The sequence below is a fragment of the Tamandua tetradactyla genome, chromosome 3 (assembly GCF_023851605.1).
Source record: "Tamandua tetradactyla isolate mTamTet1 chromosome 3, mTamTet1.pri, whole genome shotgun sequence".
Classification (NCBI taxonomy): domain Eukaryota; kingdom Metazoa; phylum Chordata; class Mammalia; order Pilosa; family Myrmecophagidae; genus Tamandua; species Tamandua tetradactyla.
In genome coordinates, this window is record NC_135329.1 from 170,784,980 (window position 1) to 170,798,231 (window position 13,252).

General features: G+C 36.9%; 1 protein-coding gene and 1 pseudogene across 13 annotated transcripts in view; both read left to right on the top strand.

Annotated features, from left to right (window-relative positions):
* CCDC150 (coiled-coil domain containing 150) overlaps nucleotides 1–13,252 on the top strand; it is a 170,898-nt gene that overhangs the window by 135,046 nt on the left and 22,600 nt on the right. For all 13 annotated transcript variants that reach the window (XM_077154522.1, XM_077154523.1, XM_077154525.1 and 10 more), the window contains one exon: nucleotides 12,160–12,286. In XM_077154522.1, coding sequence (XP_077010637.1) covers nucleotides 12,160–12,286 — 127 coding nt within the window. The remainder of the gene's footprint in view (nucleotides 1–12,159; nucleotides 12,287–13,252) is intronic.
* LOC143677908 (eukaryotic peptide chain release factor subunit 1 pseudogene) lies at nucleotides 6,000–8,156 on the top strand (annotated as a pseudogene).

The window sequence follows — 13,252 nt, forward strand, 5'->3', positions numbered from 1 at the left end:
ACATTGAAGAGGAAACACTACCTAACTCACCTATGAAGCCAACATCACCCTACTACCAAATCTGGATAAAGTCACTGCAAGAAAAGAAAACTTCAGACCAAACTCTCTAATGAATATAGATGCAAAAATCCTTAACAAACAGTTGCAAATCAAATCCAACAACATAGGAATTATACAATATGTTATATTTCATGAAAAAGAAAAATAAGTTGATTATGATGATAAAATATTTATGCCTTCTAGCCTTCTATATTCTGGAACAGCTAGAAGGAAAAATCTGAGAGGATCGTATTGTAGCCCTATGACAAACTCTTGGATCTGTCCTGTAACTACTTCTTGAAGAGTGCTTTAAAAAATATTTCTTTTTTATTTCTTTGCTTTGTATATATGTTATATTATACAAAAAAAGTTATTAAAACAATTTTTTCCTTTGATTCCTACTTTTTGAAGTGTTTTTATCATGAAAGGATGCTAAATTTTGTCAAATGCCTTTTCTGTGTCAATCAAGATGATTACGTGGTTTTTCCCTTTTGATTTGTTAATGTGGTGTATTACTCTGTTGATTTTCTTGTTTTGAACCACCCATGGATACCTGTATCAATAAAGTAATACCTGTACTGATTTGACTCTGATGTGTACCCCAGAAAAGCCAAGTTCTTTAATCGTCATTCAGTATGCTAGGTGGGAGCTTTTTGATTGTTTCCATGGAGATGTGACCCACCCAATTATGGGTGCTAACTTTTGGTTAGATGGTTTCCATGGAGATGTACCTCCATCCATTCAAGGTGGCATTTCTTACTGGAGCCCTTTAATGGCAGATAATCTACCAAAATTGACTAGTGGTTTTGGCTGGAAGGAAGATTTTAAAAGCCATGAACTTGGATATTTAGCAGAGAAGATTTCCAAACTAAATGTGGAAAGAACCATTTTGGAAAAAGCTTCAGAGCCCATGCAGCTAGAGACCTTTGGATATGAAGAAGGAAAACACCCCTGGGGGAGCTTCATGAAACAAGAAGCCTGGAGGGAATGCTAGCAGATGTTGCCCTGTTTGCCATGTGCCTTTCCAGTTGAGAGGGAAACCCTGATTGTTAGTGGCCTTCTTGAACCAAGGTATTTTTCCCTAGATGCTGAAGATTGGACATTTTCATAGCCTTCAAACTACCATAGATTGGATATTTTCATAGCCTCCAAACTGTAAACTTACAATATAATAAATTCTCCTTTTTAAAAGTCATTTTGTTTCTGGTATATCACATTCCGGCAGCTTGCAAACTAGAATAGATTTTGGTACTGAGAATGGAAGCTGCTGTGGATTGCAAATACCAAACATGTTGGAATGGCTTTTTAAGTGCATAAGGGGAAGATTCTGGAAGAATCTTGAGGATCTTTATAGAGAAGGCCTAGAATGCTTTGAAGAGACTGTTGGTATAAATGTGGATTCAAAAGATACCTCTGATAAGGCCCTAGACAGAAATGAGGCATGTGTAATTGAAAACTGGAAGGAAGACAAACATTGTTTTAAAATGGCAGATAATCTACCAAAATTGACTAGTGGTTTTGGCTGGAAGGCAGATTTTAAAAGCCATGAATGTCGATATTTAGCAGAGGAGATTTCCAAACTAAATGTGGAAAGTGCAGCCTGGTTTCTCCTTGCAGCTTATAGTGAAATGTGAAGGAAAGAGATAAGCTGAAAACCAAACTCTTTGGTACAAAGAAACCAGAAATTGATGGTCTGGAAAATTCTGGGCTTCCAGAAAAGGAGACCCCAGAGAATAGTGCCCCACATTAGGATTTAACCAAATGTGGAATCAGTCAGCCATTTTAGAAAAGACCAGGATTGGAAATGGAGTTATCTAGGAAGGATTTGTGGAAACTCCTTTTGTCTGATGGGCATGATCCTTGCCTACTACATAGAAAGCCAATAAGAGTGTTATGGGGTCTGTATAAACAGAACTGCTGCCAGTCTGGACTAAAAGGCCCAGGAAAGGGACAAAGTAAAGGTAAAATGGCTTCAGAGGCAGAACAATGGAGGCTAAGGTCTGAAGTCAAACCTTGGGCCAGGAGAGTGGACCCTCCCAAGTACTTAGAGCAGGTGAGTTTGCCCTGAAGGCAGAGGGTGGGCATTCCACTTCATTGCAGTGGAAGAATCGTGCCACCTCAGGACTTGGAGAGTGTGGAATCCAGTCCTTGGAGGTTGGGAAAGCCTGGCTGCCACCACATGGAAGGGTTTTTGTGTGCCCCAGAGATGGCAGAAAGCCCACATACAGCCCCGATGCTTGGAAAGGTTGGAGCTGAGAAAAAGTGGTCTCCCCAGTGTTCCCTTAAGGTTGCATTTAGAGAGAGCTGGGCCTCTGCTTAGGCCCTTGGAAAGGATGGTACTGCTGCTTTCTGTTTCTAATTTTGTATTCTACTGAAATGGTTTAAGGATTTCTGATATTGTTATAAAATTAATGTATTTTGTATATGGGGAAAACATGTCCTTTTTAGGGTCCAGAGGGTGGAATGTGCTGTTTTGAAAGAATGTATGGACCCTAGAAAAGCCATGTTTTAATCAAAATCCCATTTTGTAGTAGCAGAATAATCCCTATTCAATGCTGTATGTTTGAATCTGTAATCAAATCATTTCCCTGGAGATTCAATTTAATCAAGAGTGGTTGTTAAACTAGATTAGGTGATGACATGTCTCCACCCATTTGGGTGGGTCTTGATAAGTTTCTGGGGTCCTATAAAAGAGGAAACATTTTGGAGAATGAGAGATTCAGAGTGAGCAGAGCAGAACGACATAGCCATGAGTAACAGAGTCCACCAGCCAGTGACCTTTGGAGATGAAGAAGAAAAATGTCTCCCTGGGAACGTCATGAAACAGGAAGCCAGGAGAGAAAGCTAGCAACTAGAACAATAGGTTTTTAACAAATGAGTATGATTGCTGAATCATTAAATTGATATCTCTTTTAGTCTCCAGTATCTTAGAACAGCTAGAAGTAAAAACCTAAAATTGTGGAATTGTAACCCATGTCAAATTCTGAAATGTTCCACAACTAATTATGGAGCTCTGCTTTGAAATTCATTGCTTTTTTGTATATATGTTATTTTTCACAAAAAAGAAAGAAAAAAGTCGATTGCGGTGATAAAAAAATATTTAAGCCTTCTAGCCTCCTATATTCTGGAGCAGCTACAAGGAAAAATCTGAGAGAGTGGTATGGGTAGCCCATGACAAACTCTGGGATCTGTCCTGTAACTACTTGTTGAAGAGTGCTTTGAAAACTATTGCTTTTTTATTTATTTCCTTTGTATATATGTTATACTACACAATAAAAAAGTTTAAAAAATGGACAGAGGTATGGTAACATGTTATTGTGATAATAATTAACAGTCATGAATGGTGTTTGAATAAGGTGGAGAGGGAAAGTTTAAAATCATGTATGTCACCAGAAGGAAAGTTGGAGGTTAAAACCTGGGCCTGTATAATAACACAAGTCAACTTTGTGATGGACAATGTCATGGTTAACTGTACATGTATAAAAAATTATATCATGAACTAGATAACTGCACAAATATGCAAAATACACATATATATGTACAGATATAAAAACTATTTTTTTATGAACTAGGACAAATATATGATGCTGTTGAAAGGTTAATATTAGAGGGATATATGGGGAAAAATGTGCCTACTGTGAACTATGGACTGTAGTTAACAATAATATTTTAATATTCTTTCATCAACAAAAACAAATGTACTATAACATTACTATGGGTCAGTATGCCAGTTTGAATCTGTGGTGGACTCCAGAAAAGCCATGTCCTTTAATCCTCATTCAATATTTCTGGGTGGGAGCATTTTGGTTGTTCCCATGGAGATGTGAAGCACCCAATTGTGGGTGGTAACTTTTGATTAGATGATTTCCATGGAGATGTGTCTCCACCCATTCAAGGTGGCATTGCTTACTGGAATCCTTTAAAAGAGGAAACATTTTGGAGAGAGTCCCTTTTGTAGAGCCAGGAGAAAGCCAATAGACACCACCATGTTCGCCATGTGCCCTTCCAGCTGAGAGAGAAACATTGAACTTCATTGGCCTTCTTGAACCAAGGTATCTTTCCCTTGATGCCTTAAACTGGACATATCTATAGACTTGTTTTAATTGAGACATTTTCTCTGCCTTTGAACTGTAAACTAGCAATTTATTAAATTCTCTGTTTTAAAAGCCATTCTGTTTCTGGTATATTGCATTCCGGCAGCTAGCAAACTAGAACAGTCAGTAATGAGGGGTGAGGGGGGGTAGGGGGGGATAAAAGGGGTCTGGGAGGACGTGGACTTTTTAATTTTTATTCCTTTTCTGGAGAAGTGAAAATGTTCTGAAATTGCTCTAGGGGTTGTATGTACAACTATATGATGATACTACAAGCCAATGATTGTATACTTCAGATGATTTTTATGGTCTTTGAATATTAATCCAGATTTTTACGGTATATGAAAATGCAGTTTCAAACTGCATTGAGAGACTGATGGGAGTAATATACTTATCTACAATGATAGTTGGAGGCACTCCAACACACTCTCTCTCTTCAACAGATAGAACATCTAGAGAGTGGATCAATAAGAAAATAGAGAACTAAATGATAAATACAGAACCCAAATAAATTTAAAAGATCATAAGAGGAAACTAGAACAACTGCATGCCAACCAACTAAACAGCAGATGAAATGAACAACTTCTTAGAAACATATGAACAACCTAAACTGATTTGAGAAGAAATGAAAAACCTCAACAAACCAATTACAAGTAAAAAGATTAAAGCAGCCATCAGAAGCCTTCCTACAAGGAAAAGCCCAGGACTACATAGCTTCACAGAGGAGGTTTTTTAATTCAAGAATTACACCATTCCTGATCAAACTTCCAAAGTTGAAGGGGAGGGAACACTTACGTATCTCCTTCTATGAAGCCCACATTACCCTATTACTAAAGCCTGATAGACACAAGAAAATAAAGAACAAGAGCACTAATGAATATGGATTGAAAAATTCTCAAAAAAATACTCATAAAATTAAGTGACAATTTCTCATTGGAAACCATGGAAGTAAGAAAGTAGTAGGATGCCATATTTAAAGCGCTAAAAGCAAAACATTGCCAACCAAAAATTCTATATGTGACAGAACTGTCTTTCAAAAGTGAGGGAGAGATTAAGACATTCCTAAATGAAAGCTTAGGGAATTAATCAACAGTAGATCAGCCTTACAAGAGATGTTAAAGAGAGTTCTGAGAGTTGAATGCAAAGGACAATAGACAACAGATCAAACTGCTTAAAGAACTGCTTATCCTCGGGTAATATAAATGCCAATACTGTTAGATTTTTAGTATGTAACTCCACTTTTTACTTGCTACAAGATCGAAAAAGCAAGTATATAAAATGTATTATAAATCAGTGGTTTGGGATATTATATGTATAATTTGTGGCAAGAACCACATCAAAGCAAAATGAGATTGTTATAGATTTAGAACATTAAATTTAAGCCCTATGGTAACTACAAAGAAAATACTGGAGAATATACGAGCTCATAAAGACAAGAGGTGTAGAGTACACATTGCCAGGGGCAGGGGAAATGTAAAGTTGATACATAATGGATGCAGGGTTTCCATTTGGGGGAGATGGGGACATTTTAGTAATGGAAGGTGATGAGTCTATTGCAACATTGTGAATGTGATTAATCCCACTGAGTGGTACGCTTGGGAGTGATTGAGATGGCAAGGTTTATTTTGTATATATGTTCCCACAGTTTGCAAAAAAATAGAGTAAAGAGACAATGTTAATTAAATGCACTATCTTATCCTGAATGAGATCCAATAAGGGAGGATAAAAGGTTCAAAAGAACAGTATTGGGACATACAAGAAAATTGGAAGTAAGCTGTATATCAATGCTAAATTTGTTGAACTTGATTACTGCACCAAACATGTTAAGAAATGATTATCCTTGTTCTTAGGAAATGCATATGGCAGTATTAAGAGTTCAAGGAACATACACAGGCCCCATATGAGTGGATTGCAACATGCAGCTGCCTGGAGAGAGGGAGCCTGTGTCCTACATGAGCTGGAGCTGCTGTGGAGCTGCTGCTGGGGAGGAGCAGCCACTGCCACCCAGGACTGGGTCCTTAGGGAGGAGCAGGCAAGAAGATGGCAGATGACTCCAGTGCTGCTGACAGGAATGTGGAAATCTGGAAGATCAAGAAGCTCAGAAGAGCTTAGAGGCATCCCACGGCAATGGCACAATCATGATTTCATTGATCATTCCTCCCAAAGACCAGATTTCATGTGTGGCAAAAATGTTAGCAGATGAGTTTGGAACTGCATCTAACATTAAGTCACAAGTAAACTGCCTTTCAGTCCTGGGAGCCATTACATCTGTATAACAAAGACTCAAACTTTATAACAAAGTGCCTCCAAATGGTCTGGTTGTTTACTGTGGAACAATTTTAGAAGAAAAAGGAAAGGAAAAGAAAGTCAACATTGACTTTGAGCCTTTCAAACCAATTAATACCTCATTATATTTGTGTGACAACAAATTCCATACAGAGGCTCTTACAGCGCTACTTTCAGATGATAGCAAGTTTGGCTTCATTGTAATAAATTGTAGTGGTGCCCTTTTGGCACACTACAAAGAAACATAAGAGAAGTCCTGTGCAAATTAACTATGGATCTCCTAAAGAAACATGGTAGAGGAGTTCAGTCTGCCTTGCATTTTGCCTGTTTAAGAATGGAAAAATGATATAACTATGTTTGGAAAGTAGCTGAGACTGCTGTGCAGCTGTTTATTTCCGGGAACAAAGTAAATGTGGCTGGTCTCATTTTAGCTGGATCAGCTGACTCTAAAACTGACCTAAGTCAGTCTGATACGTTTAATCAGGGGTTGCAATCGAGTTTTAAAATGAGTTGATATCTCCTATGTTGGTGAAAATGGATTCAACTGATTTTCTCTCCAAAGTGAAATGTATTCAAGAAATAAATAGGACGATATTTTGATGAAATCAGGACACAGGCAAGTACTGTTTTGGAGTTGAAGGTACATTAAAGGCTTTTAAAATGGGAGCTGTGGAGATTCTAATAGTCTATGAAAATCTGGATATAATAAAATATGTTCTTCATTGCCATGGCAGAGAAGAGGAGAAAATTCTCTAACTCCAGAACAAGAGAAGAATAACTCTCATTTCACAGACATAGAACATGACAGGACAGGAACATGAGCTGATTGAGAGCATGCCCCTGCTAGAATGGTTTGCTAACAGGTATAAAAAATCCAGAGCTACATTGGAAATTGTCACAGATAAATCACAAAAAGAATCCCAGTTTGTGAAAGGATTTGGTGGAATTGGAGATATCTTGTGGTACCAAGCAGATATCCAGGGAATGGAGTATCAAGGAGACAATGAATTTTTTATCTTGATGACTACTAAGTAAGTCGACCTGGGTCTGGCAAACCATGCTTTACCCTCCAACATCCAACCCAAGGAGCATGGAATCCAAAAAGATCCCTGCCTTACAAGTGGAACATTTCCAGAACTTAATCCGTGAGCATTGGATAGTGAAAAGAAAACCAAAGGAAAACCCTACACTTTGGTTTGTCATGATGTCAGTACAGTAGTCTACAACTAAATTCCTAAGTGCCACTTGGGACTAATTTCAAAAAGAATCCCAGTTTTTACTTTTACATGATGGTGAAATTGGTTGCTATTGTATTTTATGGGGAAAAAAATGATTTTTTAACCCTCATACATAGAAGCAAAAATACTTTAACTGCTGTAACCTTCAAAAATTAAAAGAAGTGAGATCATACTAGTTTGTTTCTTATTTTGATTGGAGAAAAATTGAATTGCTGCAATTTCACAGTGACCTATTTACATAGCATTCTCAATTTATACTGCATAAGAAGAAATATATGTGGTGAAATACTGGAACCAATTCTCTCTTGGTCTTTGTTTAATGTTGATAGAGTGAGCTAATAGGAGGCAATGTCGACTCCCTCACATCACCTCTTCCTCCAGACTATCAGTTTCAAGGATACAAATTGCATTTGAAAGCCAACTGACTTCTTGAAGATTTGGGTCAGCGCATTGTTTTTTCCATCTGATTTGCAGACGCATTTGTGCCCAAGGGTCAGGAGCCATCAGCATCAGTTGCTTTGACAAGGGTTCCCATAATCCTAACCTACTAGAAACCAGTTTGGGATGGGTGTGATTGGGTGCTTTTGCTGGGTTTGTGAGAAATAAAACATGAGATTTAATTGGAAGCAAAAAAAAATTTTAAGAAAATTTTACTTTACTTTGCTTGGGTCTATCCTTGGTAAAAGGGAGGTGGCTATGTTTTCCTTGTGCTGGATGGCATGAGATTATGTGAATGTTTTGATCTTAAAAAATGAATTGCAAGGTTTTTCACAGGAACAACGGACAAGACATTATTACTGTGCATGTAATTGTAAGCCTCTAATCTCCTGGTGGGGTTGGAGCATTTGTTTGGAATATGGGACTTAGAGGCACCTCTCATGAGAAATCATGGAAGTAGGGGTGGGAAAGGATGGGACATGTCTTCTGGCACCAAGAACTTTAACATGTTGGATCCAAAAGTGGGCCTGAAATCCTGAAGCTTATGCTTCACAGGTGGGCTATAAATTGAACTTGAACTCAGATGATATGCAAGGTTATGGCATGCCTGAGATGGTGATAGTTTTCAAAGTGTATAAGATTTGCCCAGTGGTAGCAATGGAAAAGTATACCAAGTAGACTTTGAAGGACCAAGAGTTTAAAAATTCAATTGGTTCCACCCCCACACTGACTAGGGTGGTGGGGTGTATCTGGTTTTCAAATTGGGTACTGTTAACACTTCAGTGCCTGCTGTTCTTCACTGACTTTTGACTCAGAAACTTGTAGCTTTATTGGTCTGAACCAGCTCCTTGTTCCCAGGTTACAGACCTGCCTATCATTCCAATAATCCTTTTTCACTTGAATGAAGGAATATGTCTTAAAATGTAAAGCATGTGGTTCTCACACTGTATTCTGAGGTCTAAATGACTATCTGTCTATTGTAACCTGATGTCTGAACCCCCAGTGAGAAGAGTCAATTCTTTGGTGTTTACCAACATGGGAGACTTCACCGGAAAAGGCTTTTGCTTGAGCTCTGCTGTTTATTTGCAGAAAACCCAAGAGCAAGCAAACATTCTCTCTTCACAACAGTCCCTTAGGGATTTGCCATTGTAAATGGGTCTAATGTGATATGACAAGACCAGAGAAATTGGGTGTAGATTTACATTTTTGAATATGCTTGTTTTTTCACATAATATATTTAAGGTATGCAGCTCCTTTTGTATTTCTTAGTTTTACTAGAAGTTTGGAAATGATGCCAGATTTTTGTATTTCTTTAATTAATATGTTCTCTTCGGTGATATATATTGCATTATATATAGATATGTGTATCAATATTACTGATATGTATTACACTTACACATACAAACAAATAAGAAGGGGTGGAAAATATAGTCTTTGCATTCTCTATAGCCTCTGTAGAGAAATCGTACACAGTGAAACTTGGTGTTGTGATGTACAGAAATGGAGAAGAGAATTAAACTATTTTTAAGAGTAAAAAAAAAGGTTCAAGGAACAGGATGTATACAACCTATATTCAAGTGTTCAGAAAATGGACTGATATAGACAGACCAGTAGAAAGATAAATGGACTGATAGACTGATGGATAGATAGATCAAATGATATGGTAAATGTGGCAAAATTGGTGGATGTGGGTATTGGAAGAGATAGGGGTATACTAGAGTTCTGTGTATGAGATTTGTATTATTTTTGTAACTGTCCTATAAGTTTGAAAGTATTTCAAAATAAAAAAGTTAAAATTAAAAAATAAAAAAAATCAAGGAGAAATTAAAACATTCCCAGATAAACAAAACCCAAGGGAGTTCATCACCATTAGACTGGCCCTACAAAAGATGTTAAAGAGAGTTCTGTGGTTTGAAAGGAAAGGACAGTATATCAGTGCTGCATGAAGAAATAAAGATCTTTGGTTAGGATAACAACGTGGGTAATATAAAAGCCAGCACTATTGTATTTTTAGTTTGTAACTCCACTTTTTACTTCCTAAAGAAACTAAAGGCAAATACATAAGATGTAATGATTTGGGGCTTATAATATATAAATGTGGTATTTATGGCAAGAACCACATAAAGATGGGGACACAAAGTGGTAGAGAAACATGGTTTGTGTATACTATTGAGGTTGATATCAAAGCAATCAAGGTTTTGTAGATTTAAGATGCTAAATTAAATCCCCATGGTAACCCCAAGGAAAATATTGGAGAATATGCAAGTTCATAGAGTATTTGTTCCCAGGGCTGGGGGAGGGCAAATGGGGAATTAATGCATAATAAGTATAGGGTTTCAGTTTGAAAAGATAGAAATTTTTTAGTAATGGAAGATGGTGAGGGTCGCAGTATTGTGAGTCTGATTAGTCCCATCATATGATATGCTTGGAAGTATTTAAGATCTGAAAGTTATGTCATATATATATTTCCATAATAAAAAATAATGTCAGTTAAAGGTAATATATGATCCTTGATGGAATATAGCAGGGGAGGAGAAAAGGCTTGAAGGGACGTTATCAGGGTATATGAAAAAAAATGGAATATAGACTATAAACTTTATATCAATGTTAAATTTATTGAACTAGATAACTACAGTTAAGGAAGTTATATAAGTGAATAGGTTATAAGTGTTCTTAGGAAATGTATATAGCAGTGTTAAGTATTCAAGCAGCATGATGTATACAACGTACACTCAGGTGTTCAGAAAATAGATTGATAATTAGCTAGCTAGATGGATGGATAGAATTATACAGCAAATGTGGCAAAATAACAGAACTGGTGGACCTGGGTGTCTTGGAGGATAGGAATATGTTAGAGTTCTCTGTATGGAGTTTGTATTATTTTTAAACTGTCTATAAGTTTGAAAGCATTTTAAGATTAAAAGTTTTTTTAATGGTAAAGTAAAGAAGTAAAAACCTAAAAGTGTGGAATCATAATCATGTCAAACTCTGAAATATGTTCTACAACTAATTGTGGTGCTGTGCTTTGAAATTCATTGCTTTTATATATATATATATGTTATTTTTCACAAAAAAGAAAAAAAATCAATTATGGTGATAAAAAAAATATTTATGCCTTCTAGCTGCCTATATTCTGGAGCAGCTAGAAAGAAAAATCTGAGAGGATCGTGTAGTAGCCCAAGACATACTCTGGGATCTGTCCTGTAACTTCTTGTTGAGGCGTATTTGGAAAACTATTGCTTTTTTATTTCTTTGCTTTGTTTACATGTTATACTATACAATAAAAAAGTAAAAAACAAAACAAAGTGATGGTGGAGTTATACAGAGAAGATAGGGTTTAAGAAATGAATATGAATGCTAAATCATTAAATTGATATTTCTTTTAGTCTCCAGTATTTTAGAGCAGCTGGAAATAAAAACCTAAAATTGTGGAACTGTAACCCATGTCAAACTCTGAAATGTGTTCTACAACTAATTATGGTGCTGTGCTTTGAAATTTATTGCTTTTTTTGTATATAGTTATTTTTCACAAAAAAAGAAAGAAAGAAGGTCAATTGCAGTGATAAAAAAAAGTATTTAACCTTCTAGCCTCCTATATTCTGGATCAGCTAGAAGGAAAAATATGACAGGATGATACAGTAGCCCATGACAGACTCTGGGATCTGTCCTGTAACTCCTTATTGAAGAATGCTTATTGAAGAAAACTATTGCTTTTTTATTTCTTTGCTTTGTATATATGTTATACTATATAATAAAAAAGTTTTTAAAAATGGCCAAGTAAAAACAAGTATCTCTTTTTTATGGTAAGGCTGCCTCCTCTAATATTTTTCCTTCAGTGAGTTTTTCAGTCTTTGATTGGATCTTCTTATATAGAATTTGTTGTTTTAATGCCCAAGTTAGATGCACATTTTTTTTGGCCTTCTGTTAATGAACTCCAGAACATGAAAAGACTGAACTGCTTCTCTCTTGTAAATCATACATCTTTAGAGAGTTTCTCAGTACCGTCTGAACGTTTCTTACCAAGATAATATATAGAAGTGATTTATTATCTGTTTTCTTACAAACAGGGAACAGATGGTTGAGGAATCCAAAATGGAAGCTGAGTTGCATGCTGAACGCATTGAAGCCCTAAGGAAGCAGTTTCAAACTGAGAGAGAAACTACAAAGAAAGCAGCACAACGGGAAACAGCTGAGGTATACAGTCAAGTGACAAAAAATTTCTCTAGGTGAATGTCTCTTAAGAGGAAAATCAACTAAGGAATTTCACAATGACTACAGATGTTCTTTAGTTCTTCTAGTCCCCCTTTAACCTGTAAACCAGATGCAATTGAGTCATCTCTGTGCTATTTGTAAAGCAACACACAGGAAAACAGTTTCTGATAAACAATTTATCTGCCCAGGAAGGAATGCTTTTATATTATAGTATGGAAACCATGTGGGATAGAGGAATAAGACTGATAAGACAGAAATAAAATCACCTACCTCCTCAGTTCACTTAATTATCATTCACCATGCATCTACCTCCTAAGAAGCACATATAAAACCAGTAGAAGATACTGGTGTGTGCTAAATGAACCCTTGTTTAGTGTGATGTCTACTCTGGACACAATACAAGTATGGAAGACATTAGATGACCTTTGTTGGACAGCTAGAAGCTGTGTACAATTTTAAGGAATTCAAAGGAAAGGAAAGGTCACTGTAGTCTGGTTGGAGTGAAAAAGGAAGCTTAATGAAGTTATAGGATTGAGACTTGCAAAGAAGGCAGGGCTGGACACCCCTAGGTCCGTAAGAACTCAGCGAAGTTCAGTTGCAAAAATAAATAGGACAGGGTGGTGTGATGGTGGCTCAGTGGCAGAATTCTCACTTGCCATGCCAGAGACCTGGGTTTGATTCCTGGTGCCTGCCCATGCAAAATAAAAATAAAAAATAAATAGGACAGAGGTGGGGCAAGATGGTGGCACAGTGAGATGTGGAATTTAGTTCATCCCCCACAGCTGCTAGTAGACTATAGACAGCAACTGCTGGGGAGACACCAGTGACCAGCCACAAGTTGTACAACAGTCTGAAATGAGTGCAGTGGCTGAGATTGCACACAGAACTGTAAGTCTCCTAAGCCACAGACACCAGTATCTCTCCCCAATGGGTATGGCAGGCTGGTTC